This window comes from Psilocybe cubensis, chromosome 3, assembly GCF_017499595.1.
Source record: "Psilocybe cubensis strain MGC-MH-2018 chromosome 3, whole genome shotgun sequence".
Taxonomy (NCBI): Eukaryota; Fungi; Basidiomycota; class Agaricomycetes; order Agaricales; family Agrocybaceae; genus Psilocybe; species Psilocybe cubensis.
In genome coordinates, this window is record NC_063001.1 from 3,746,027 (window position 1) to 3,772,494 (window position 26,468).

Below are 26,468 nucleotides of genomic sequence, written 5' to 3' on the forward strand. Positions count from 1 at the left end.
TCATGTTGATGCAGGGGTATAACCTGGGGGTGGGTCGTCCGACAAGCCCTGTGCCCACGCTGATCGTTGCTGCTCCCTCAGATACTCAACCTGATCCCTCAGGAACCGCAATTGATCCTTCATCTCCGCCACACTCATCTCCTCTTCAACCTCAACCACCCCTGCGCCAGGCTCGGCGCCCTGTGACTGCTGCCCAAGTGTCCGCCGTCTCCTCACAGACCTATGGCGACCAGACTTCTCCCCAGACATGTCAGATGCTAAAAACGCCATTTCCTCTTGCACAGTGCGCAGACGAGCGTCCAATTCGTTCTGACGTGCGCGCCGTATGTCTTCAATGTTCCCGCTGTCGCGCACAGAGGTTGTGGCTGTGACAGCGCCTGGGTGCGGTGTGGTCGGCGATGCGGGTAGGTCGGGGGCGGTAACAAAGTGCAACATCCGGCGGCTGTTGTCGCTTCCCGAGGCGTATTGTTGTCCAGATCGTGACGGAGCAGCGTCGCTACTGCTCTTGCTACCAGCAATACTGACGTATGCGTCGTAGGGAGAGTCAGATTGTGACGAAGACGAAAGTGGGTGCGTGTAAGCGACGGAGGGTGCTGTTGTCGATGGGCCAAGTTCGCTCCTACTTCGAGAGTTGTATGAATCCAAAAACGGCTGCACAAAGCCAGGTGATCGATGTTGGATACCAACGGGAGACCCGAGTTCTTCCATTAACGGAGGTGTGTATCCATCAGCCTCTAATCGACTGGCCTGCTGCCCTCGCCTTTTCCTACGAATCCAGCAGAAGATGACAGTAGCAAGAATGGCTAATACTGCCAGGCCGCCTGCAACACCCCCCGCAATGACACCCGTCGACGTGCCTGTTTTTTCCGCAGAGGGTGAATTGTCGGATGGATTTTGTAATGGAGTTGGTGATGCTGTCGCTCCCTTTGTCTGTGATGACGATGAGGATGTGGAAGAGGATGTGGAAGAGGATGTGGAAGAGCTGCCAGGGGGTGGAAGTGGAAGTAAGGGAGCATCGTCATCGTGTCTGGTTACCAGACGCTTTAGCTACCTCAGATACTCGCTGCTGGATTAAAACTCACGTATAAATAGCATAGTCAAAATTGACGTAAACGTTGGTGTTCACACCCGAGGTTGATATTACCAGCGTGTGCTCTGCATTGATGAGGTTTGTCTGCGAGAAGACTAGTTGATTAAAATCAAAGCTTGTTGTCGTTAGGTCGGGAGCATGTTGGAACAACTGTGGCGAATTTCCGTCCAGCGTGAAGTTAGCCATGGTCAAAGTGGTGATGCCATCTCCTTGGTTGTTCGCCAGCACGAAGAAGACATAGATGGCTGTTCCGTTGAACTTCATTGTGATGGATATGCTGCCGAGAGACGGCGCATATGTTGCTGCAGTATAAGTCCTTTTGAAAGTCTGTGATACATCGGGATTGATCGCACAGTCAAGACATGTTTCGTCCTTCCAGACGCCTACAGTAGTCGGTCGATAGGATGCAAGCAGGCCTGTCTGTGAATCGCCAAAAGTATCGTCAATAGTGCGGTTAACGATTCCAGCAACGACCAATAATGGACCAAAACCAAGCAGCAAAAGCACGAAGAGAGCACCAGGCCCAATTCGGAGCATGGCCATGGTGAGAAGACGGTGATGGTCAGGAGAAACCCATGAACTGAGGCTACTCGGTCGGAATCAGGCTGTACATAATCGCTTGTAACATTGCCCCCTAGTTACGGCAATCAGAGAATGGATTTCCGCTCCATTCACAATCCATTATTCACAACAGTAAGTATGATGGGAGATTTAGGTCCAGTCATGAATCATCTGGGGGCTTTTAACACTTGAGCAGCAGCACCAGACTACATCATAGGGCTAGCTGCGAGCCTGGGGAAACCAAAGGTTACAACACAAATACAACCTAATTGCTCATGGTTAAGAGAGCGGTAGAATATTTAATTCGACAGTAAGCTCACCGTATTCTAGTTAAAACCAGAAAAATTCAACTCTTTCTACTTAGGAAAACTCGAGACTATTGGGTCGCTTGATAGGTGAGCTCAGGGCCTCAGGCTCTGCTGGCGTCCGTGTCGCAGTCGGTCGTCAGTCACGTGATTTCAAACGCGTGTTGTTGGTCATTGTTGACGCGTTTTAGTTGAAACCTCCTCGCCCAAAAGTTTAAACATATCCACAACATATCTATTCATGTTCGCTGCTACTACAACGGATGCTCTATGTCTATCAGATCCCGTAGCTCTCAAAAAATGTCCTTCTTCGATTCCATCATGTTTGGACCTCCTACAAGCGCCCACATCAAGTTCATGGTCACCAGATAACACTTTTCTCTACATCTCCTCCTCCCACATTGTACACAGATATGAACCAACATCAAACTCCCTGAAGGATGTATACAGCCATCCGAAAGCGATATCCAATCTCGTGGTCAAAGATAAAGATATTGTTATTTTTTCTTCCGAAGATAAAATTCATATTCTCGAATGCGAACCCAAACCATATATTGTGCAAACTTTCGACTCGCACAAGGAATCGATAACGTCGTTATCACTCTCAAATGACAACACCTTGCTCTCATCTACTTCGGAAGGGGCCCTACACGTCTATAACCTTACACTTGGCTCGCACACGATAATGCGAGGACTTCCCTCTCAAGACATCACCACCGCACTTTTTCATCCACATACCAGGAACAAGCTCCTCGTGGCATCTGGGAAACAGTTAATGGTTTATGAAACAACAAGGCCATCTGGGCCGGTGAAGACAATCGTGACGAATGAATCGACTTCGGGCGATATTACGTGCGTGGCTTGCAGCCCTTTCAGCAAAACATTGGTTGCTATCGCTACCCCGGCTGGCTTTGTTGGGCTCATCGACCTGGAAAAAGAGAAAGCGTAAGAAAGAAAGCATTACAAAGGGGATTATCTCATTTTTCAAATTAGACTCTTTCGAACACTTAATCTCAAAACCCCTATAACGGCACTCGGGTTTTCTCCTGAAGGTGCAGCAATCTACTTAGGAACAAGTACCGGTAAACTCCAGATCCTCGACTTGCGATCACTCGATAAGCCTACGAAGAGCATTATCTTGAGCAACGTTGGTAGTCGCATCGAGACCATAAGCGTGCAGGTACCGATCTTTCAAAGTCATAGAGGCGTTGAACTGAGAACAAAGTCGCATCTAGAAAAAAGCAAAGACAGCAGAAGCATCCGTAAAGACACCAGCTGGTATGACTTCAAGGAAGGCTTCTGAAGTTCAAACTGTCCCGAGGCGTGCCACTTCTACGCAATCGTCTAAGCCAGGGTCCAAAACCGTATCTTCACCAGCGCGTGCTCGGCCGGGAGCAACTTCTACACTCAAAGAGGGAGGCTCTGTCACAACACCGAAGCGACCTACAGCTTCGAAAGTGTTATCCCCCATTCGAGATCCTTTGGGGAACAGTGCTAGCGGAGCAGGAGGAACAATAGCAAGTTGTACATCTTTCACTGTTGCTGAGAAAAGTACTAATTTTTGATCAGGCCAACTTGATGACCTTTCTGCTCATAGGAGAGACAAAACTGTTACCACACCAAGAAGACCGTCGTCGAAATCATCACCTACTAAAGCTCGTTCCGGCATTGGCGAACGCAAGTTGTCAATGAAATCCGACATCACAGAGAATCCAAGGAGAGCGCGGACCCTCCCTTCCTCGACCTCGACTTCTGCGCTAACTCATCGTAAACCATCTTCAAGTAGCATCACGGCGTCAGCCTCAGCAAGCGACCGTCTTGGAACTTACCCTACAGCGGGAAGAAGTCCCACGCAAAGGGCGCGCGCTATATCTTCAGCCTCTCGAGCTCCGGATCCCTCTGACACCATCTCTGGCATCTCGCCAAAATCTGCAACCGCCACGTCGACTACGACAGGGACAATAACAACATCATCTCGTCCTTCCTCTGCATCGTCTCTTACTAGCAGATTTACGCGCGAGGGCACAGGATCCCCCACGAAGTCAAGCAAGCCCAACGCCTATCTGCGCTCAGAACCGAGCAGGACACCGTCGCCTGACCTGCCGGACATCCACCTCGAACCTGTCACCCCCGTACCTGCACACAAGCAAAAGAAGAAAAATTTGGGGGTTCTTGGGCTGGGGACTCCTGAAGTTGATCGGTGGATTCAAGCTGGGAAGGTGGAAAAGAGAGGAAATACGAGGGACACAAGAGGGAAAGGAAAGGTCGTCGGGTTCCAAGACGAGGAAGAGGAGGATGTGGAAAAACCAAACGGCTTGAATGAAGACGACGCCATGATCAAGGAGCGAGAGCGAACACTGTCAATGCAGATCTCGCCACGTCGCCCACTTCCAGGCGGTTCTGGCGGTGGCTCAAACGCCGCAGACTCATGGTCAGCGAGTACTTCAGTTCCTAACCCTCTTAATGCTGCAGGTACAGGAGCTAGTGGATCTGGCTCGTCAGCGGCGCAGGAGTTGCTCAAGACGATCGTCCAAGATGTCATGTACGATTTTCGGCAAGAAACCAAGGCGGAGATGATGGGTCTGCATTTAGACTTGTTGAGGATGGGCAGGGGTTGGAAAAATGAGCTACGAATGCTCATGGACGAGTATGTGGGTGATTTGAGAGAGCTGAGGGAAGAGAATCAGCGGTTAAGGCTTGAAAACGAGAGATTGAGGAGGGGCTATTAATTGTATGTCTTGCTTTCTGTGTTTTTGTAATCGTGTGCTTTGATTATTTATCCATGTTGTATTTTTGTTACGGTTTTCACCGTGTTCCATATGATTGTGGTGTGCTAGTGAATACATTTTCCTGGAAGCGGTTTGTAAATCCTTCATCGCAGGATCAGGAATGACTGTCGAATGCGTCGAACGCTGGTGGGATTCGTAGTAACGGCGCTATGATTTAGTGTGGGTCCCCTTAAAGTACTTGACCTACGACTCGGAAAAATGCCAGATGAAAGCAGGGAAAGGAAGAGAAAGATCGTAGTGATGGAGTACGGAGTCTCCAGGTTCTTTTTCCTCCGAGGTCTTTCTCAAGAGTAAATTTCCTTTTTTGGCTATTAGGGTCGGACTTCAGACTTCTTCACGATTTTGCATAATCATCCTCCGTTAATTCGTCAGTCTCAAAGTTCCCATCTTTGTAACTGCAATTTGTCTGTCTTACATGACCTGCGGATGTTGACCACTGCCGACGAGATGGCTTAGTACTACTAATAGTACTACATGTTGTGCTCTTGCTAAAACTTCCAGCCCCCTGCAAGCCCCATAACATCGTGAGGGTCCACTCTATTTTTCAGTGCACGGAGAGCTGGGACATTCCGTCCGTATATCTTTTCTATCGGAGTTCCAGCCAATCCATAGTTAGGATAGATAGGGGCGTTGACGACCTGAATCTGCCCCTCAGCAATTGCGGCTTGCTGAATATGTGCCGCGCTAGCAATAGCAGCTGCATGCATATCCGCATCAAAATCCGACGAGTTCCATGCATATGCCATCTCAAACGGCTGGGAGAATAGTTTGCGTGAAGGAGGGTATGCTGTCGGGTCAGGATTGTGAGAATAGATGGACGGTTGGAACATTTCCATCGAGTAAGATATGGTGATTGCACTTTTGCTGGCTAATACTGGTCCCCAGAACTGAGATAATGTCAGATAAATGGCATTCATGTCTTAAACGATGGACACTGTACCTTGGTTTCATTGACGAGCACATGCGAAAGATTAGCGGTCAGATTTAGGACGGGGAACCCGTTAAAGAAGGTCCTGAAAGTTTTGGTTCAGAAACCTTAATTATTGGCAGTATGGATTATTTTATAACCCACCGAACACCGCCAGACGCATCGGTCGGGCTTGCCTGTATGAGAGATAAAAAGCTTCGTGTAGAAATATCGCTTTCAAAAACTGGAGGGCGCAGGAAAGCGTCGAACATCCCCGGAGGTGGTGTAGGTCCGTTATAGAAGAGAAGTTGTGATACAGCAATCTAAAACAGCTGAATAATTTCCAATCTACATACTATTTCATTCTTACCTGTTGCAGGCTAGGTAGGTAATTCCAAGCCATAACAATTGAAGCTTTTGGATCTGTGACAGTCGCCTGGAAGTTCACGATGGCTGCCTCAAGGTCGGGTACAGAAGCCTCCAAGTTGGCCACAAACCCTCCCTATAACATAACAAATTGAAAACTACGTTCTTAACATTTGAATTGATCACGACTCACCCAAACCTGCCCTTGCGGAAACGTCTTTAATGTAAATTTGGTCACTATTCCCTGTTGCGTATGAGCATCAGAGACGGGGTAGTGGTTAGATTAAATAATTCACTGACAAAGTTATTCATTCCACCCTTTAATCCGAAGAAAAGTTTGGGATCTGATGCCTTGGTAACAATAGCAACTCTTCCATCTGGCTTAACAAGTTCAAACGCGATGATATTATCAATCGCCAGCCCATGCTCATTTGATTGCCAGGAATAGCCTTTTTTACAAATCAATAGGTGCCTAGTCCGTGTGTAGAGTTTGCTCACCTCCTCCTAACAGGAATCCACCAATACCAATACCCGTCACTCTGGCACCTAATGCGGAGACCCCAAACGGCTCAAGAGCGGCGTAGACATCATCCCATACAAGCCCAGGTCCGACGTCCACCGTGGCTGATGTAGCATTGTATGTAATCCCTTTAAACCGGGTGAGAGAGATATGAACACCAGTCGTCGACGAAAACCCTTTGTTAGTAGCATGACCACCGCTCTTGATCTAAAGAAGGTTTATTTATGCAGTGCGTAACTTATAGCATAACGGCGATATGTTTCGTACCGCAAATGGGGTCCTCGTCTTTCCTAAAATTACGAGCTTGCAATAATGGATTCATTATTCCAATCCATAGAAACAAAAAACGATGAAATGCTCTCACTATTTTGCCAACATCTGTAGGATTGGTAGGCTCAACAACGCATTTTGAAAGCTGCGTGCTAGATGTTGCCCAGTGAGCAATTCCAGAGTCATATTCCGGGTCTCCTACACCAAAAAAATGAATGAAAATGATGGCCGAGAAAGGTGGAGTCATACCGGGATAAAACACGGAGTCTGTGGTAGAAAGTGATTGTGCAATGGTCTTGCATACCCTATCTAGAGTTTGTGATGAAGTACTTCCCGCAGCTCCGAGTCGAAAAAGTAGGAGCAAGTTGAAGGCTAGGAGTTTCATGATCGAATGAGATTAGAGCATAACAAGCTTCTCCCTTTATAAAACAGCAACCAGGGTGGCTACACCTCCATCCACAAAGATTGAGAGTCCGCATGGCTTCAGAATGTCAAACTTGGGAAGACATTTTGATGCTTATTGAATTCTGCGTGTCCCTAAGGAAATAGCCACCGCGAAACCGAGATTCACAATATACAGGATATAAATAGGTGATGAAGGTTCCATGTCGTTGAAAGCAATCTTGGCGATGAAGCGATCGACAGTTCACGGTAAACGTATAGCCTAAGAAAGTTCTGGCCATGGGAGCTGACGTTTCACGACTCCAGATTGATCCTGAGAGCTTCACAGTGAGATAGGCGAGCCTAAAAACCTGAAAATCCGTGAGTATAAGGCGGACAATGCAAAATTCCACAAACGGTGCAAAACAGTGACGCTGCCTGTGGTGGTTTAGTCCAAGGCGGGACTCCACGGTCAGTTATGTGTCTCGGGAGTCGAAGATACATATCAAACGCCGTTGCAAGCTGGTATGGGCATTTGAGCTGTACAGTCAAAGCCAAGCACGGGGTGTGACAAGTCGGCCGGTTATCTTCCGGAGTAAAGTTCGATCTCCGTCACCCGATCGGTAGATTTGAGGCCCAAAACAATGCGGATTTGAGGGCAAAAATCGGGCAAAAAAGCAATTACCTATATTGTGACTAATTACCAGCTCTTTGTGGGACACTCAGAGTGCCATTTTAAACAGCGGGCCTCTTCGACTGATGAATCTGATATGACACCGTTACAGTGACAAAGATATCTGTTCCGTTCAGTGATTCTACTCCGAAGTACGCCATATAGAATTGCGATCCTGTATAGTGCAGTGGACGATAAATAGGTAGTTCAAAAGACCGCTTATGACAGGGGCGTGTGATGGCGTGCGAATTTGTCTGATCAACACCCGATAGAGACTCACAGTGGCAAATCTTTAACAGTGCCTGTTACGATTACCACCCATGTCCCTGGACACCAATATTGTGAATCTGCCCCTTGAGCTTGTGGATGAAATTATCTGTATGGCAGTACAAAACTTTGGACCAAAGACACACTCGGCTATTGCGCTCACATCTCACCTCACCGAGGTCGTATGCGCACAAACAAGACGCGTTATTCCACAGTAAATTTCGGAAGATACACTATGTCCTACTCAGAGAGCGACGAGAGCGACACGGTGCCGAATTCCCTCAACAAGCGAGTATCGTCCTTTGCGGATTTGATTCGAGCTGGAGATGGAATACATAGTGTACGAGGGATTTGCGGGTTTATTCGGTCCGTCGTGTTGAGGATCAACGATTTGATGACAAGATATAGTCTAGGGTTTGATTGGATCTTCAGGGATGCTGACTTCCAGTTTATCCTGCAAAATATTTTTCGGATGTCGTCAGAGAATCCGACTTTTGATCTGGCAAACACTCCCCGTGTCGAATATTTGTTTACTTTGGGCTTGCGGCGTACGTGGACGCCTTCCGATATGGTGTTTAAATCACTTAAAAATTTTATAAACTCCTCGAAGCTTGACCATCTATCACTATATAATGTTCAAGGGTTGCAGAAGGGAATCCTTTCGCAAAGCAATGTCAAACACATTGTTCTATACCAGGCAAGGGCAGCATCAATAGATTCGAGTATAGTTGAAGATTTGGATAGCATCACCAATTCAGAGGGGGAAGAAAAACGGCTCAGAATATGTCCGTTGGAGTCTCTTGAAACCGACATGAATATGACGCTAGCTGAACAGGTTTCTCTTTTCCACTCGCGCCCACACACCTCTAGTGTTGGACACCATCTACCAGGCGAAGCTATCTTTCCGTATCTTACCAAGTTGAGGCTGCATTGTAAGCGGATCCATACTAGCGAATTCAACATAGCAGCCAACGAGATACTTTTGAATGCACCTGCCCTGGAAGATCTGTTTATATACAACGGGGATAAACTTCGTGAGTGTGTTGTCAAAGAGGGAGACTCTATATCTGATTTCTATTTTTGCCCTTTTATTTATTCCAGCAACTTCATATTGGCCAGAGCACAGTGTTTTGCCTCTGCGATACAGCCATCTCACTAGGCTCCGGTCCTTCTCATTGGGCACGTACATACCAATTTATAAGCAGATAGAGATTCTCCAGTGTCTCTGCGCGGACGACCCTCCCCCAAGCTTGAGTGAGATTATCATGGAGGCCATGATAGACCTGCGCTACGGACTCTTGCGCGGTATCAAAGACGCAGTAAGGTATATCCAGTGGCTCAGTCTAGATAAATTGGACATGTTTTTGCGCCGAACGGGCTTTGAACGAGTGAAAAAGGTTGTTGTGAGACTCGGTATGGCTATGGATATATATGAACCAGAGGATCTGGACAAAGAGGTGACTGAGGGGTTTGTGATTTTGTGGAGGACCACCATCAGGGATGCGGTAACCCGCCAATTGGAGATGAAGGCCGTAGAGGTGAATGTCGAATTGGAGTTGTGAGTGGTTATCAATTTGTATTTGTAGGGCTTACCGGCTGAGCCCGTTGGTATCTTTGCTTTTTTTTCATAGCTATGACCAGTGGCTTTATCCCGAAGAATCAATGGGAGTTTATCGTTTTAAGATTTAGCATGCAAAGGACCGAGCATTTTAACTTGTAAATTTGGCGGATTCGGTCAATGATAGACAGATTGCGATTCCCAAAAATCAAAGTGTACTACTAATAGAACCGGCAAGTCACCATTGAATGTTAAACGTTGAACGCATACCAAAGCTTATGGGAAATGATATATGGATTTAGGCAATCTGGACTGTTTCTCAATTCTCTCGTTTTGTGTCTCGATTCTCAAGCAGCTCTCGGGCGCCTGATGGGCGTATCTGAAATTTTGATTGCATTAAACATCCAAGCAGGTGCTTTGCCACTATGTAAAGTAAATGCAAACAGACAGAAAATAAACAGATGCCAGACTTTCACACTGTGGTATACATTGGAGGAACTTCTACCACACCATTACTTGTAGAGAGTGGCAAACGAATCCCGCTATCCTCATGCATAACCAACCGTGAAGGCTCCACACCAGATGATGCATTTTGCTCTGGTGACAGTACTGGCTGTGCAGCAAGCTGTGGCCGAGAAACTGCGACAGAAGCTTCATGCTCTCGTCTTGGGTAGCTGCTGCCCGCGTCCACCTCATTTGCTGGATTCGGAAGGACGCCTATGTCTGCCGCTCTGGAATGTGAAGAGGGAGTAATGCCATTGTGTCCCGTCGGAGACGGTGTCCCACCTGAAACCGAGGTCCGTGGCAAAGTGGAATTCAGGCTCTTGATGGTCTGATTGGGAACATTCCAATGTTGCGTCTGATTGTCTGCAGTATTCGGGACAGCTGAATACTGTGAATAGATGGTTGGAGCGGGAAAAATGCTGGGAGTAAGTTGGAATGGCTCGACAGCGTTGTCGGAATCGTGGCCGTGGTTATACAAAAGTTGTCGATCACGCTTCGGACCCCAACGGCAAAAATAGATTATAACAAGGGTAGCCAGGATGATGAACACTATTCCACCAACTACTGCACCAGCAATGTTGCCAACGTTGCTCGAGTGACTAGAACCTGCCGAGCCATTTGCATCGTTACCACCAGTAGTTGGCGACGATGAATTACCGGAAGGGAAAGTCCCATTTTGTACGACAAGATACTCAAGAGTCAGAGGTGTTTTTGAAGAGTCTCCAAGGTATGTGACAACGATTGTGTGCGACCCCATAGGATATTCAGATGTTTCAAAGGTTTTTTGGTTGTACATAGTCGTAGAGGAATCCACCGGATGTCGGAATTTTCAGGAATGCCTTACAAGGCCGAAAAGGCCGGCAAGGCCCGGCTAGCCTTGTGATGCCTCCCAATCTGAGAGCGTGCCTAAGAAGTAACCGTGATTGACCTTGTAAGGTAGTGGCTTAGAAGTCTATACATGCCTAGCAAGGCGTAGGGAATAAGATTAGATTAAAAGACCTTGCTAGGTTGGGCTTGATTCAAAGGGCATCTAACAAATTAAAAGGAAGATGAACGCACTGACATAGTTTCCAATTGATTAGTAGTCAACGATTGCTTTCAGTAGGAATTGTGTTGAAGTCAAACTTTTATGCACTTACCAAGAACCGAACGCCAGACCTTCAAGACAAGACAAACCTACCAATAGCATTGTTACCACTAGACCAAACCTCCTTTCTTAAATTATAGTGTGGCGTTAATATGACACCACATTTTCTGTGCTTAGTCAACTGATGTAACCGATCGAGTCCAGAGTCGTCTACTCGGACTTCAATTTTTTCAGACAATCTCAATCGTGAGGGCCGTACTATGCATTGAAAAGCAAAGAAGTAATCAACCAAACACAGTAGTATGTCCGCCATAATGAGATACACCGGAATGCAAAGTAGTCTAAGTACAGCGTGCCTACTATAATGGTGTAATATTAGCACGCTTACTAGAGCGTGTGCTCCGTGTTTTGGCTACAACAGTTGCGTCAGGCTGCACAGGGGCCAACCCCTTCTTTCGACCACGTTTTGGCTTGATTACTGGTGCTTCAAGTGGAGAAATGCTTGTGGAAGCATTAGGAACAGAGACTGTATTGGAAGAAAGGGGAGGGCTTGTCGGAGTCTGAGTCTTCGGAACTGGGAGAAATACTGGGAGTGGAGCATTGACCGTGGTATTTGTAACATGGAGTGCAGACTCAAAGGCTGCCGGAGTCGGTTCTAATACCAATGATACATAATGGGCATGAGCTAAACGCGTGGGAATCAAAAGACAAGTACCTTCGTCAGTATCAGATCTATCTTCAGTAATATCCTGAGTATTAGATGGCAGGTTCCGAGTGCTTTGTAGTGGCGGCGCAAAGTCTTCTACATCAGAGTCGGTGTCACGGTCTTCCACATTAACGATAGGACCCGGAATAGAAGTTGTTGAACTAGGAGTTATGGTTGTTTGTCGACTAAAGTTGGCAATCATCTGATAAACCGGATGCGGAGATGGACTTGACTCGGAATCCGACATCCTGGAATGGCTTGATGTAAGGATTTCCGTAGGCTGCTGTGTAATAGAAGTAGGAATAATGGGTTTTTGGTGTGGAAAGAGAATATTATCCCAATATTTGAACAGTGAAGCGAGTGATGACTGCTGTGTAATGAGATAATGCTTGTACATATCGTGTTGAGCAAGATAAAGCCTCCCTGTTGTTGGTCCTACACCACTACTGGTAAATTCACGGTCGTCGGATAAGATGTATATAGTCTATATTAGTAGTCAATATCTAGCACTCAATTTATAATACATGTAATAACAAATACATACCGCTGTTGCAGACGCAGCTATCAAGCCTGGTGTTGTACAATTCATACGACTATCAATATGGGCGCTTGGACTATCTTCCCGTGTTCGAGGCATAATCTCCGCCTTTAAGGCCGATGGCCCTAGAAGAATGATTCTTGCCGTCTAAACTAGAGTTTTAGCCAGGTATTATGTATTTTCAGAATTAAATATACTGTACCTTCAAAAGAAAATCACTTTTAAAAAGTCCCAAAGCGTTGTTGGTGTCAGAATCTGCAAATAAAACTGGGGGAAATGTGTGCGCAGTGTCATTGGGATAAATGAGCTTCCAGATTTCCTTCGTTCCGGTCATCACTTTTACACGGTCCGATGCACCAAGCAATGTTTGCACAACCGCATGGGAGCTTAGGCCAAAAGACAATGGTGAGGTGAACAGCTCAGATGGAATGTTTGGGAAAATAGAAGGCGCAGAGGTCCGAATCTTATTTAGTATTGTTGAACGGCCTTCCGACAAGCCTTTAACGAACTATAGAATAAAGATATATGAGCAAGATATCCTAAACTTGGAAAAAAGATATAAAACGCACCACATTAACTGCCATCTCCACATTCTCACTGATAATTGAATGGTACTTTGCTGGAAAGCATTCGTACAATTCCGCAATATTGCCAAGCTTGGATGTATTCTCGTCTTTGTACCGAGCAGATGCATTGTTAGAGCTGAACGAAGGCCTGGGATTTCCAAAGAGTGACTTGGGAACAATAATACGATAGAAAATGAAATGATATTTAGCAAGACGAATAAGGTCCTTTCGGAGAGCTATTTCGGCTGCGCAATCCGATGTGTCAGAGACAGCAGGTCGAACAGCGCCTTTTTTGTTGATCAAGCGCATTTTCAAACTTGCGTTTTCCTCTTTAAGCTCCCGGACCTTTGATTCCAGATTAAAAATGGTATCTTGCTGGATCCGACACCTCTGTTTCTATTCATTAGAATCTAGAAAATGCAAAAATACATTAAAATATTACTTACTTGCTCAAGCTCGGCCAATGTTGCTCCACGGAAAAAAGACGCGCCTGAAATGGATGACTCGCCTGCAACGGAGCTTGGAACAATTGACATTGATGAAGACATGACCAAAGAGTTGTACCAGAGAGGATATGAGTTAGAATATCAGTGCTGCTACTCAGAAAGAAGAAATTTTGTGTCTTTTAAACAGAAAAGTGAGCCGCACCCTTTCCTCATGTTAAGCGCCGTGCTATAGCCTTGATATAACATCATTTTCCCACTATGTAAAGGATCAAGCTGAAAATTTAATATAACGTGTACAAAACACAAAAATAGAGCACTATGCATGCTTGATTACACTCTTTATTGTATTCTGTTTAATATGTAACAACACTAGTTATAATAAAACATGTGTAGTTAATTTTATTGATTTTAACCGCCACCACATGTCCGGATCAAGTGAATCCATAACAATAAACTCGTTTGCATCATTTCCAAAGTCTGGAATCAGAAGGCCACCGCGTACTATACTACGTACGTCAATAATTGCAGAGTTTGTTCGCCTTCGGGCTCGTACTCGGAGAAACTCTAAATCTTTATCACGCCTACGTGCCAAATTTGTGCGCTGATCAACCGGTTCATCAAGTGGCAGAATAAGAGCAAGCGGCCACTCTGTTTTGTCATCTAATGACACAATAAACATGAACAGAAGTTGTGCAAAGCAGTACTTCTGATGATCAAGTGCCAAAAGGACGTAATCATTTCGTGGCCGCTTGTGGAAACTTTTGCTAACTCGAACCATATCTCTTTGAGCCGACCAATCAATTTCCGACTGATAATGAATTCTTGCAAGCTCAAATGGTGTAATCTGTTACACAAGTAAGTTTTGACATGAAAAATAAATAATGCTTAAATTGTTCTTGTAACTCTTACCTTATGATTGGCTTTTAATCGGATAGTACTTCCAGAAGCTGCTGCAAGGTATTTTCCTGTTTTAATCCGGAAGCGTTCAAATGCCATGTTCTCTTTGAATTGTTTTTCCACATCGGCAAATGTGATTATTGCTTGAAGTGACCCAATTGAAATGTGACTTTGAGCTCTTTTCTCATTACTTGATCCTGTTAAATGTCAATTTAATAACATTATACATGTACAAACAAATAGACCGTTACCCAATGAATTTCCAAGATTGGAAACTTGTGGTGTAGATATAAGTGATTCTTCGCCGTCCTCTTTGGGCATGTCAAGATCATCAATAGCATTGATATCCATGCGAATAATCATTGCAATAAGATCATCGTGGTTCATTTTTAATATCTGTTAGAAGCAAATTTACTAGATCAGACAAATAATATTGTACACATGAATTAAAGCACATTCCTGTGGCGCCACATCTTTGAAATTGGTGTGAAAGCGGTACCAGAGCTTAAGCAAGCCATGTGCCTTTTCATTGGGTTTAGTATTAGAGTTCCGAGTTGCACCTTTTGCAACAATATCTTGAATCATATGGACATGTGAATGGATTTTAGGAAAATTCCAATTTTTGTCTGGATGGAGTTGAATATATTCCTGGAAATTTTATTGTTGAGAGAATTAATTGGGTCTACATATGAATTGGAGAATGCCTTACCTCAAGAATAGAACAGAACTTTGCAAGTTCTTTTTGTAACCCATGTAATGTTGTACTGCTATGAATAATCAAAGATGAATACATATCCAATTCTACAAAGCTTCGCATAAGCTTGAGCAGACAATATCCACGGTCTGACTTCTCTAGAACATTATGAGATGCATAACAAATGATCTAGAAATCACAGATATATTATATTCACAATTAGTGTCTAAAAAATGCATGTGTACCTTTGCTATATCTTCATATTTTGTTCCATCTGCAAATTCTCCTGTCTTAATTATAGATGCAAAGTGATTAAGACCACTCCATCGAGGAATTTGATCAAATCTATAAAAGCATAAACCTTATTATTACTTATCCATCAAGAGGTTATATTATCAATGCTTACTGATTGTCAATAATCTCAGCATCTTTCCTTCCAGAGCTATCAATAATAGCCTTAAATTCTGACCATAAATGATCAGAAAATAGTCCACCATGGTATGCATGTAGTCGATCCCAGGAAAGAGCTTTATATACATCACTCCCATTCATCATCCAAAATACATTCTGTAGGAAATATTAATCAAGAATAATGACATATATAATGCACTATACCTCTACATTTCGTAATCCATATTCTTTTAAATAATTCTCCTTATCTTTAGCTGTAAAATTTTGTGCCTCTGTATATATGTGTTTCATTTCTGCTGATGTTCGATAAGGGTATACCGTGGTAAGATTTGATAAATTTTCCTTTGGAACCAAGCATACAGGACACGGAAAGTTGCTTGTAGCACCACGGGTTAGGGCCATAACACATCTATAAAATAGGCGCCCAACAGTTTCATTTACTATAACAATTATATTGAAGTAAACTATTACTTACTGCTCTTCATAATCCGCTGATAAAATCAAAATAAAGAAGAATAGCCACCGGACAATGTTGTCTGCACACTGTGCATAGTATCCTGTTGTGGCATATTCTTGAACGGACTTAAGAATTTCGTGGAATCCTTTGTGCCAAACAATACGCTTGAAGTTTACAAAAATTTTCTTTCCTGACTCGCCAGCATCTTCATCAACCTAGAAATCCATATTTGGAGTTTAATACTAAAAAAATTTATAACATTTAGAATGCTTACAATAGGCAGCCATCCAACTAGGATTCCCCCACCAATACCATCACTGTTTCGAAGATTTGCTGGAAGATTTGCACAGCGAGCAAGCACTGGATATGCCTTTGCAGTACCAAAGGTGGATAGCCGAGTTTTGTCTGCATATAGGATAATAAAAAATGGTAATGCACCATTGGGAAGAAGGTTCTAAAGCAGAGTAGGATGATAAGTATTCTACATTTGTAAAAAGAAAAATATATACATCTACCTGGATGCTCCACCATTCATTTGCAGTCCATGGTTCTCCAATCAACCGGTCTCGTTTACCGTCATTTTGTTTATAATGCCTTTCAGCAATCCAATGAAACTGTGAAAGTAGAGAAGGATTCTGAAGAAGACTATTGCACCACTCAATTAGTGGCCGGATATACACTTCATACCCAATTTCATCATTTTGGTATGGTACAAGATATTCCTTTTTCTGGAACTGTACTCCATAGTATTAGTTAGTACAACTACAAAATAGAAAAAATATTACGCACTCCAGTTGAACGGTAGCTACGAGCAAGCTCCCAGGTCTTCTCAAGCTCTGATACACTGTCAATTGTAAACTGCTCTGGCTTTTCTTTGATTCTGTCAATAAGGGTTAATAAAATCTGCTTTTGCTGCCTATTCATATGTGAGCTAAGTGCAAGTTCTGCCACTTCGAAGTCAAGACGTGTCCTAAATGGATGCCACGGGTTGGTACTGGTAGAATGGGGTGTTGGTGACGTTTGATAGGAATTTGGATTATATTGGTGTGTAGGAATGAATTTTGGTGGCATATTTGCACTTGGATGAAATTCAATGCAGATTTGATGTGGAAGCGGTGGGGGCAAATGATTATTTGAAATTTCATCAAGCATTTGAAGTATAGAGGATTGATTTGTGACTGGCTCAATTGAATCTTCCGGCTCCATTGAAAGGGAAATATGATGACCATTTAGAGAATCCTGTGTCTCCATTTGAGCCATATCTATAGCAGAATAAGAAGCGGTTGTAGAATCCTCATTTGGTATAGCTGGAGAGTGGCTAATAGCAGCATTTAAAATTGATGTATAATGTAGAGAGTCTGTATGAGTTTTGAATGGTAAATGTCAATAATTAGATTATACACTATGACATACTATTTTCATAAACCCTATTTGCAAAATCTCCAAAAGCATTCTGTGCATCCAGACTTGGTGTTTTGCCACTACATGATCGGATATGTTGAGCAATGCCTTGGATGCTAAACATCTTGTTGCATATTGGGCACAATTGGTCCTTTGGCTGGCGGCGGTTAGCCATGTCTTTGAAAGTAAAGAAGATATCAGAAAGAGGAGCAGATAAAGAATTAAATATGATCCAACTGCTTTTATACTATTTTACCAGCATCTAATATAGAGTGTGCTGGAGATTATTCGTCTCATAGGCCCTAGTTTCATCATTCTGCTGCGCTACATCACTAAGCTACCATAATCAGTTCATCAATTTAGTCTGCCAGAACATGTATTCTAGTAACCATCTATCAAAATATGTCATAGTATCCAGCACAAAGGTCTTTAAGAGGTTAAAGATTCTCATTGTTGATGATTAAGGCAGTACTACCATAGTTGTACAGTGCAATATGCATGCAACATACAACAATCAACACCGAGTTACAATGCATCAACTTATGAGATATCAGTCAAATCATTCTTTCCCATGTATCATGTTCAAAATTAGTCTCTCTTCGTGTGGAATTACTGATTATCCACCGTACCCTAGATTATTTACCTTTGTAGATAGCATGTGCTACATAAACAGTTACTTTGGTGAAGACGTAGACGATGTATGTGATTTTCTTCTAAGTCCACTGTGTCGCGTGATCCATGTGACATTCTTCTCACGGCCGTGACCCTTTGCTTACTTGTGCTCTATGGCGCACAAACTGCAGGGATATTGACACAGCACTAAAAGTACATAAAATAAAGTGTAAATGATCCACAATGACGTAGAAAATTGTCCAATTTGATATATCTATACTGACCATCCCTTGAATGCCTGACAACTTTGCACTTGCTGTGTATGTGTGTGACGTTAGTCACAGTCAAGTTGTAAGGCCTCGTATGGTTGTAATATGGATCAACTTCAACTTCAGTAGGTTTCTTACGGTAGCTTGTACATTTAGCACTCACATTTTCTCAAAATAAATACGCATTTGGTCCTCTAAATACATTCTATAAATCATTTTCATTTGCCCCTCTTTACAAGTGAGTGACACATGACTTCTATATTTATCTAATCCAACGCAAGGCAAAAGTCGGCATTCTAAGAGAGCCGAATCACATTAGAAGCCAAATTTTGGCCTAATCTAGGCCCCATCATTGTAAGGCTATCCCGAAATTTCCGACAGAAGACCATTCAATGAAAATTGGATAGGAGCTTGATTATCGACGTAATAGCTACCAACAGTGGCGGCATGAGGAAGGTCTGGTGGGATTTGTGAGAACCAGCTTAAAGATACACCTAGGATTGAGCACATGAGAAGATTACAACAGCAGTGCAAAAAGAAATGAATGTGTCGACATACCTATAAAGGAATACGTGAAAATGGAATTTGGAGTTTGCGTGAAAGTGGCCGTAGTCCCATCTAGATACGGGTTCCACCCAGACCCATATTGTAATTCAGGATCACGATGATCCAATTTAATGGCGGCATTTTCGAGAGATACCGAGCTTGAAGGAACATACTGAATATTATCAAACCAGAAGGTCTGTTGGTTCTTAACAGTTACATTCACAGTAAGAATATGTGGTCCATCTAGTAGTGCATCTTGGTCGCAAAACACCCAGTGGTTTTCTGTACCAAGAAATGAAGATGTGTTGCCAATACTCTTATTGTCGACAAAGCACTCCCAAGTGGGGTCCAGGACTCCTGAATCGTTATGAACATTGCTTAAACCGTATACAGTCACTTGCGAGCCTGTGTGATACTGTCAGACCCAACAAGGTACAGAATTGTTAAACGGGTGCTTACCATTGAAAGCGAAGGAAAGACTTCCATCTGACCTTGTTCCATGCAAGGTGCTCTTGTACGCTGGTCCAAAATTCCCATCGTTATCATGAGTTCCTTGGTCTAGAAACCAACCTGAGCCAATGTAATTTATACTGGGATCCGTGTCGTCGACAAATATCTCTCGCCGAGACGTCATTTCAAGAGCTGTAGCACAAAAGGCACGGACAGAGAAGACCTAACGGAAGTGAAAGACGTGGGCATCCCTTGATGCTTTCTTTTCAAGATTACTCGTCGTCGAGACCGTGAACAGGCCTGACATCAGATGCAAGAGATGGACAGATGGAATCATGGACAATCGATTGTGTTGCAACATTGCCAGGACTGGTCAATATGATGATGGTGTATCATGTATGGATATCCTGAGATGTCCTTTCATGCAGGCGCATATGTTATGGTTTAGCCGCCAGCGTGAATGCCAATCTGTCCGAATCCGCTTCTTTCCTCAATTTGGGCCACAAATGCACAAAGACGGGCAAATTGTGATCCTTCATCCCGATAATCAGTGAAAAGTAGATACATTAGCGTAGGATAGTAAGCAAAACTCACCCTTGCGTCTTCGCATTTCGGTTGCTTGTTGCAAGATAATAAACAAATTCCAAAAAGATTAGGATCCCTTCAAAATTAGGAGTTTTCTTTCCTCAACGGGATAGCACACCCAGGTCGATTTCAGGCTCAGATATATTTCTATCCAACTGCCTGCTCGTCTAATCCCCAAAAATGGATTGCATCAGAGCAAGTCTCAAGAAACAGAAGCAGGATTTTCAATACCATTTGAGTATGAAGCATGGGGACGTCAAATCGCTCGTGTCGGCCAGTAGCGTCGAATGGGGCAAGTACTCCATGACGAGGCTAAATTGAACGGTGTTAGGGGTACTTGTGAAGATTTTCAAAGCAGCCGCCCGGTTCTGATTTGAAAGCTATGCAACATGAATAGCACTACAAAGCTTCCAACTTGCTCAAACTGTCGCATAAATAATTAGTTGACTAATATTCACTATGTCAGATGGCAGTACATCATACCATCTCTAAGTTCGTTTTTGTGTTCTTGAGTCATTTTGGTGTTGTTGGTGTGGAAAGCAAGGAATCGAATTGGGTGGAGTAGCATAAGAGGTGCTTATTATTGGGGTATCACGCTGGTCATCTTTGATGTCGACGGGGAGTAGGATCATGACATACAACTGCCTCGCTACTTGTTGGGGCAGTGTAAAGGGGGTAGGGGCAATGAATCTAAACAAGCAGTGCAACATCCGCTCTTCTTCGGGGCAAAAGGCAGGGGCGCCGAGAGAGTGCAAAAAAACGCATGAGACCAAGCAGCGGACACGACGATCATTGAGGTAGTTTACAAGTCAGGGGGTTGGAAGAGACAGAGTGTGTGAAGAGCTTCTATCGATCTGCTCGCCAAGGTGATGGACGGCGGCAGCGGAGATGGGAACGAACGACATGATTCTGTTCGTTGTCGTGATGGAGGACAGCGAGCGAGGTCGGGCAGCTCGCGGTGATGGTAGGCCTGAGGTGCTATCGGTCATATGACTAGTCGCGCTGCCGGCAACCGGCCCGATCACTTGAACACCCAAAAAAGGCTTCATAGGGGCTCCATCCATCGAGGGGAGGACTGCTCGATATTTGTGTTAAAATTAAACGATAGCCTAGATGTCTGGTGTCTATGTAGAGGATACCAGAGATTCATGTGTAGACACTGGGAGAGCTGGTAAGGCACGACCTAGTTTTTCCATTAACAAAATAACCGCCTGTAACTGCCAGTCACTGACGACTCACGAAAACAACTTCAAAAAATCTTGAGCAACGGATAGATCTGAACTTTGACAATTTGTAGAGTAAGATCTGCATCCTAACTTAGAGTATTGTCCTAAATATGAATTCTATCATCTATCTATGAGATATTGGCATGGTTTTTCAATTTAAATAAATAAAATGCTAACTGATAACGAGTAAAGCGAACCAGTCTCAAGTTGTAGTATACGTGGGAAGAATTTCCACCACTCCATTGTTTGTACGAAGCGGCAAACGAGTCCTAGTGTTATCTTGTTGAGGTGACATTACTTGCTGTGTAACATTTTGTTGGCGAAGGGTTGAAACCTCTTGTTGACTGCTTCCCGTCGGAGGAGGATTTCCGCCTGGAATCAAGCGCGGTGGAAAAATGGATTTCAGTTTCTTAGTGGTCTGATTGGGAATAAGACGATGTTGAATAGGACGATGTTTCGTCTTACCGCTCGCAGTATTTGGGATGCCAAGCGGGTTCTGTGGGTGGATTGTGGGAGCGGGCAGGATGCTAGGAACAAGTTGGAATGGCTCGACAGCGTTTTCCGAGTCGTGGCCCACATGGTTATACAAATGTCTGGCGCTTTGCTTCCGATCCCTGCGACAAAAATAACTTACAGCAATGATAGCAAGAATAATAAGCACTATTCCCCCGACTACTCCGCCGACAACTTCTTTAGCGATATTGTTTGAGCGACCCAATACCGCCGGCTTTGGGCCGTTTGTATGGTTACCAGTAGTAGTTGGTGCCAATGAAGCACTCGAAGGCGAACTAGAAGGAAAGGACCCATTCTGGACGACAATGTACTCAAGAGACAGAGGTGTCGTTGACGAGTTTCCAAGGTATGTGACGATAAGTTGATGCGTCCCCATTGGGAATTCAGGTGTTTCAAAGAATTTTTGGTTGTACTGAATCGAATTTGAGTCCGTCGGAAGACCGTTCAATGAAAATTGAACAGGGGCGTAGTTGTCGACAGTGTATCTCGCCAAGGTAGCGGTACGCGGATAATCTGTTGGGATGAGTGAGAACCAACTTAGAGATACACCTAGGCACGGCGTGGAGGTGAAAAAACCAGTAATGACAAAAGGATGTGGATTTTGACTCACCAATGAAGGAATATGTAAAAGTGGTGGTTGGACTTTGTGTTAAAGTTGCAGCAGTCCCGTCTGCATAAGGAGTCCACCCAGACCCATAATTTAATTCAGGATCACGGTGATCCAAGACGATGGCCTCATTGTCCAGAGGTACCGAACTTGAAGGAACGTACTGAATATTGTCAAACCAGAAGGTCTGTTGGTTTGTGACAGTTATATTCACAGTAAGAATATGTGGTGCGTCTAGCAGTCCATCTTGGCTGCAAAGCTGCCAGTGATTGTCCATGCCCATGAAAGTAGATGTGTTGCCAATGTTGATATTGTCGACAAAACATTGCCAACCAGGGTCCAGGACTCCCGAATTGTTGTGGACATTAATCAAACCGTATACAATTATTTGCGTGCCTGCTGACATTGTCAGTCCCAACGAGACGCAGAATGCTGCTAAACAGGTGCTTACCAGCAAAATTGAAGGACAGGCTCCCGTCTGAAATAGTTCCATGCAATGTACTCTTGTATGCTGGTCCATAATTCCCCACGTTGTCATGAGGTCCTGGGTCTTGAAACCAACCTGAGCCAGTATATTGTATCCTGGAATCTGTATCGTCAACAGCAATAGCTCGCCGAGACGACATTTTAGATCTGCGGCACAAAAGGTGCAGGCAGAACAAGAATTTACAAAAGTGGAAAGAGATGAGCGGCCCTTCAGTTACTTTAACATCCTTTCTTTCCAGGACTTCTCCTCCTCTTTAATTTGATAATGCCTCGGGCCTGATTTCAAGTGTAAAAAATGGACACAGACGGATCATTGATTATTCACTATATGCACATGATGGTGACGTGAGGTAGAAACTCACGCCGTGAGTTGCTACCTCAAGGTTTTCATAATCGGTGCTGTGAAGAAGGTACAAACTTTCGGTCGTACATTATCATTTCTATCACCTCTTCTGATGCAAACAGCCTGCGAAGAATTCCATCAACCGTTGAACATTAGTTCCAATAGAGCGGAAAGTTGGGAATAGCGAGACGAGATGTCCCATATTCACACTTGTGTCGTACAGGGAATTCGAAGGTTAGATCCATAAGATTAAAGATAATGCCCTTGCGCTGTGCTGCAATCATCGTACCAAGGCTCGCGCTAGGGAGGTAGCGCTAAACTCAGGTAATGGCTCTAACAAGAGAAAAGCTAAAACACATGAGTATGCAGCACGGAGTGCATGCTGCAGTAAATTGGCAACGGCCTCAAATCAGTCAATATCTTCGGGAAGAAGGATTTGTGATTGGGAAAGTGGGGTTGAAGATTCTTAAAGCAAAGCAGAGAGGCTTCGGCTTGGACGTCTATTTTTGTTCGGGAATTGGGTCAGAAGCTGTTCGATTCAAAGACCGAGCTGAGATGGTTCTAATGTTATCGCATAAATTGTACAATTAACTAAATCCTCATACCGTTTCCGAGCTCAGTTTCATGTTTTTATCAATTTTGTTCATCAGTCAGATAGCATTGGGAATGTTTATGCGCTCACGAGTTCTTGTCCGAAATCGTGTCGCGTCGTTCGACGAGGGATCTCACTGTTAGTTGCACATAAGAATTCTAGACCAAGACAGCTGCATAGCATAAATAAACATCACGTAGAAGATGAGATGACTCACAGAACTATCGCACTACGACATGCACCAAGTAGTAATCCTGGAAGGATGAGAATTACTGAAGGATTGCGTGTTACAGATTTCGGCCTCCACTTTGTCCATTTTGCATCCATAAAACTAGTGACGTAGTTACTAGTAGGACAACTGTGCGAACGCTTCCAACCCACTGAGATGTGCCGCGAATGATCTCTGGTGTTGGAACGGGTAGGTGGCTACCCCTCATTAGGATTATGAAAGTGTGTCAGACTATGCACTATGCCGATGCGAAAGTACCTTGGAAACAGCAAGCAACAGATTCATTGACGGTATTTGAATCTGGCTTTAAATTTAGTGATGCGTTACGTAAACATTATGCACCACCGTCAATCGTCTTGCCTGTCGACTACAAAGTCGGAGGCCCCTCGACAATCCGTTCCCCACATCTTTTCTACAAAGGACCATGGTAGTTCCTCAAGCTGACATGGTCAGCAATGGTGCTGACAGTGCTTCAAAAAGCAAGGTCGACGGGAAGGCCATAAAATCCAAAAACCAGCTCCGACGCCTAAAGCAGAAGCAGAAGAAGCAGGCGGTGCGTATATCCTGATTTGTTGTTGAATATTTGATCCAATGGTACAGTTTAGGAACAAAATAAGGAGAGATCTCGTAGCGAATCTGTTACTGAGAGTGAACGCGAGGAGGAAAGACCATCTAATGTTGAGTACGTGTCTGAGCAGTTGGATCTCAGCGACGCCGGCCTTGAAGCATTTTCCGACGTATTTGCTCGTTTCCAGCTTCCACCTGATGAATCTTCAGTATGTTTCCCTTGATATTTCTTTATATATGCTCTTATGCAAATTATTTGCATTGCAGGGGAAGGCTTCTGATGGCAATAACAAAGGAGAAGTGATCTACTCCGACGACGATATGGCCTCCGAAGGGGACTCAGATGCTGAAGCTAAACCTCTCTCAAAGAAAAAAGCGCGGAAAATGGCGCGATTGACGGTCGCAGAACTGAAGCAACTGGTGAAGAAGCCCGAAGTCGTCGAATGGACAGATGTCACTGCGGCTGACCCACGGTTGCTGTTGCACCTCAAATCTTACAGAAACACCGTCCCAATCCCGATCCACTGGAGTGCGAAACGTGACTACCTGCAAGGCAAACGAGGTATCGAGAAACCACCCTTCCAGCTGCCGGCGTACATCGCAGACACGGGAATTGCAACAATGCGCGATGCAGTGAAGGAGAAGGAGGCAAACATGAGTCTCAAGGCGAAGACAAGAGAGCGAGTGCAGCCCAAGATGGGTAAAGTGGATATCGACTATCAGAAACTACACGATGCATTCTTCAAGTTCCAAACGAAGCCGCCAGTGACTGGGTTCGGAGAGATGTACTACGAAGGAAAGGAATTCGAGACGTCACTGAAGGAGAAGCGACCTGGAGATCTCTCACCGGAACTTGTAGAAGCGTTGTCGATCCCTCCCCTTGCACCACCTCCATGGCTTATCAGCATGCAACGATTCGGTCCTCCTCCAAGTTACCCAACCCTGCGGATACCTGGTCTCAACGCGCCTATTCCAGAAGGGTGCGCACTCCATTTTTTCTTTGTACCCCTTTGTTCATTAACTCTATTTACAGTGCACAGTGGGGTTTCCATCCAGGTGGATGGGGTAAACCTCCCCTTGACGAATATAACCGACCACTTTATGGCGATGTTTTCGGTGTGCTACCCAAGGCCGGAGATTCCGGAGTGAGTATCAATGATTTTCAACCATAGTTCAGTCACTTACTTGAGTAGATTGGTGAACCTATTTCAAAAGAGTTGTGGGGAGAATTGGAACCAGAAGAGGGTTCGTCTCGTTTGCCACTACTTAATCTTCTCATTGCTAATTCTTTTCTCCCTAACAGAAGACGAGGAGTCCGAAGAATCAGAAGAAGAATCCGACGAGGAAGAGACAAACGAACCTACACCAGCAGACGGCATGCAGACACCTTCCGGATTGGAAACCCCATCAGGCATGACGAGTGTTGTATCAACTGTTGCTGGCGGATTGGAAACCCCCGATTTCCTGGAGCTGAGGAAGGGCAGGTCGGTGTCGGAGGCGATGGAAGCTTCTTCGGGCCCAAGATCGCTATACCAGGTCGTACCAGAGAAGCAGACGTCTGTCCGTGGTCTCATGGGCAGCGAGCGTGGGTACGACGTCAGTGCCGTTGCTGGTGCGCCTATACCTGTGTTGGGAGACGAGCGCGGCACCAAGGTAAAGAACGCAACATTCAAGACTTTTGATGATGTGTTGATGATTTTTCTCATACAGCGAAAAGCAAATGGTGTTGATGTCTCAATCGATGCTTCAGAGCTCGAAGGCTTATCGGAAGAAGAGCTGCGCCGCAAATACGACGCACATGCACGGGGCAACGCGGGCGTCCCCGGAAGCGGGCGCAGCGAAGATTTTTCCGACATGGTTGCGAAAGAGATGGCGAAGAAGAAGCAGAAGATGGACAGAGAGAGGGAAGGCAAGAAGAGCGGCAAGGAGTTCAAGTTTTAGGTTGCAAAAACTTCGACATTCTGCTGTTCTGCTGTCATTCTGGTTCGTCCTTTTTACCTGCTTATTATTACTACTATTGTCGTCTTTTCTGTATAAAATCTGTCAAAT

The 26,468-nt window shown here is 44.5% G+C and overlaps 9 protein-coding genes across 9 annotated transcripts; 2 read left to right on the top strand and 7 right to left on the bottom strand.

Annotated features, from left to right (window-relative positions):
• On the bottom strand, nt 1-1,633 carry JR316_0004023 (uncharacterized protein; the record flags this gene model as incomplete). The annotated part of the gene is made up of 2 exons (XM_047889792.1): nt 1-1,027; nt 1,083-1,633. 2 exons carry the CDS (start codon nt 1,631-1,633, stop codon nt 1-3), a joined length of 1,578 nt encoding a protein of 525 aa, XP_047752166.1.
• A 3,600-nt stretch (nt 1,634-5,233) lies between these two features.
• JR316_0004024 (putative FAD-linked oxidoreductase) lies at nt 5,234-7,193 on the bottom strand (the record flags this gene model as incomplete). The annotated part of the gene is made up of 10 exons (XM_047889793.1): nt 5,234-5,632; nt 5,686-5,758; nt 5,818-5,975; nt 6,023-6,154; nt 6,212-6,262; nt 6,319-6,467; nt 6,517-6,745; nt 6,806-6,841; nt 6,903-7,006; nt 7,058-7,193. The coding sequence occupies 10 exons, from the start codon at nt 7,191-7,193 to the stop codon at nt 5,234-5,236; spliced, it is 1,467 nt and encodes a 488-aa protein (XP_047752167.1).
• Nucleotides 7,194-8,364: 1,171 nt separating this feature from the next.
• On the top strand, nt 8,365-9,691 carry JR316_0004025 (uncharacterized protein; the record flags this gene model as incomplete). Its single annotated transcript, XM_047889794.1, has 2 exons — nt 8,365-9,163; nt 9,231-9,691. The coding sequence occupies 2 exons, from the start codon at nt 8,365-8,367 to the stop codon at nt 9,689-9,691; spliced, it is 1,260 nt and encodes a 419-aa protein (XP_047752168.1).
• Nucleotides 9,692-10,006: 315 nt separating this feature from the next.
• On the bottom strand, nt 10,007-10,987 carry JR316_0004026 (uncharacterized protein; the record flags this gene model as incomplete). The annotated part of the gene is made up of 2 exons (XM_047889795.1): nt 10,007-10,066; nt 10,166-10,987. 2 exons carry the CDS (start codon nt 10,985-10,987, stop codon nt 10,007-10,009), a joined length of 882 nt encoding a protein of 293 aa, XP_047752169.1.
• Nucleotides 10,988-11,637: 650 nt separating this feature from the next.
• Nucleotides 11,638-13,624, bottom strand: JR316_0004027 (uncharacterized protein; the record flags this gene model as incomplete). Its single annotated transcript, XM_047889796.1, has 6 exons — nt 11,638-11,933; nt 11,994-12,468; nt 12,529-12,669; nt 12,725-13,030; nt 13,092-13,484; nt 13,535-13,624. 6 exons carry the CDS (start codon nt 13,622-13,624, stop codon nt 11,638-11,640), a joined length of 1,701 nt encoding a protein of 566 aa, XP_047752170.1.
• A 283-nt stretch (nt 13,625-13,907) lies between these two features.
• On the bottom strand, nt 13,908-17,569 carry JR316_0004028 (uncharacterized protein; the record flags this gene model as incomplete). Its single annotated transcript, XM_047889797.1, has 14 exons — nt 13,908-14,378; nt 14,444-14,628; nt 14,677-14,827; nt 14,903-15,079; nt 15,141-15,314; nt 15,371-15,470; nt 15,532-15,692; nt 15,741-15,790; nt 16,012-16,027; nt 16,065-16,208; nt 16,268-16,447; nt 16,509-16,727; nt 16,783-17,351; nt 17,407-17,569. The coding sequence occupies 14 exons, from the start codon at nt 17,567-17,569 to the stop codon at nt 13,908-13,910; spliced, it is 2,760 nt and encodes a 919-aa protein (XP_047752171.1).
• A 1,066-nt stretch (nt 17,570-18,635) lies between these two features.
• JR316_0004029 (uncharacterized protein) lies at nt 18,636-19,358 on the bottom strand (the record flags this gene model as incomplete). Its single annotated transcript, XM_047889798.1, has 3 exons — nt 18,636-18,769; nt 18,834-19,236; nt 19,281-19,358. 3 exons carry the CDS (start codon nt 19,356-19,358, stop codon nt 18,636-18,638), a joined length of 615 nt encoding a protein of 204 aa, XP_047752172.1.
• Nucleotides 19,359-21,284: 1,926 nt separating this feature from the next.
• JR316_0004030 (uncharacterized protein) lies at nt 21,285-22,828 on the bottom strand (the record flags this gene model as incomplete). The annotated part of the gene is made up of 3 exons (XM_047889799.1): nt 21,285-22,144; nt 22,206-22,598; nt 22,654-22,828. The coding sequence occupies 3 exons, from the start codon at nt 22,826-22,828 to the stop codon at nt 21,285-21,287; spliced, it is 1,428 nt and encodes a 475-aa protein (XP_047752173.1).
• A 1,448-nt stretch (nt 22,829-24,276) lies between these two features.
• Nucleotides 24,277-26,360, top strand: JR316_0004031 (Splicing factor 3B subunit 2; the record flags this gene model as incomplete). The annotated part of the gene is made up of 7 exons (XM_047889800.1): nt 24,277-24,405; nt 24,458-24,628; nt 24,687-25,399; nt 25,453-25,564; nt 25,613-25,673; nt 25,723-26,072; nt 26,130-26,360. The coding sequence occupies 7 exons, from the start codon at nt 24,277-24,279 to the stop codon at nt 26,358-26,360; spliced, it is 1,767 nt and encodes a 588-aa protein (XP_047752174.1).
• Between the last annotated feature and the right edge of the window lie 108 nt (nt 26,361-26,468).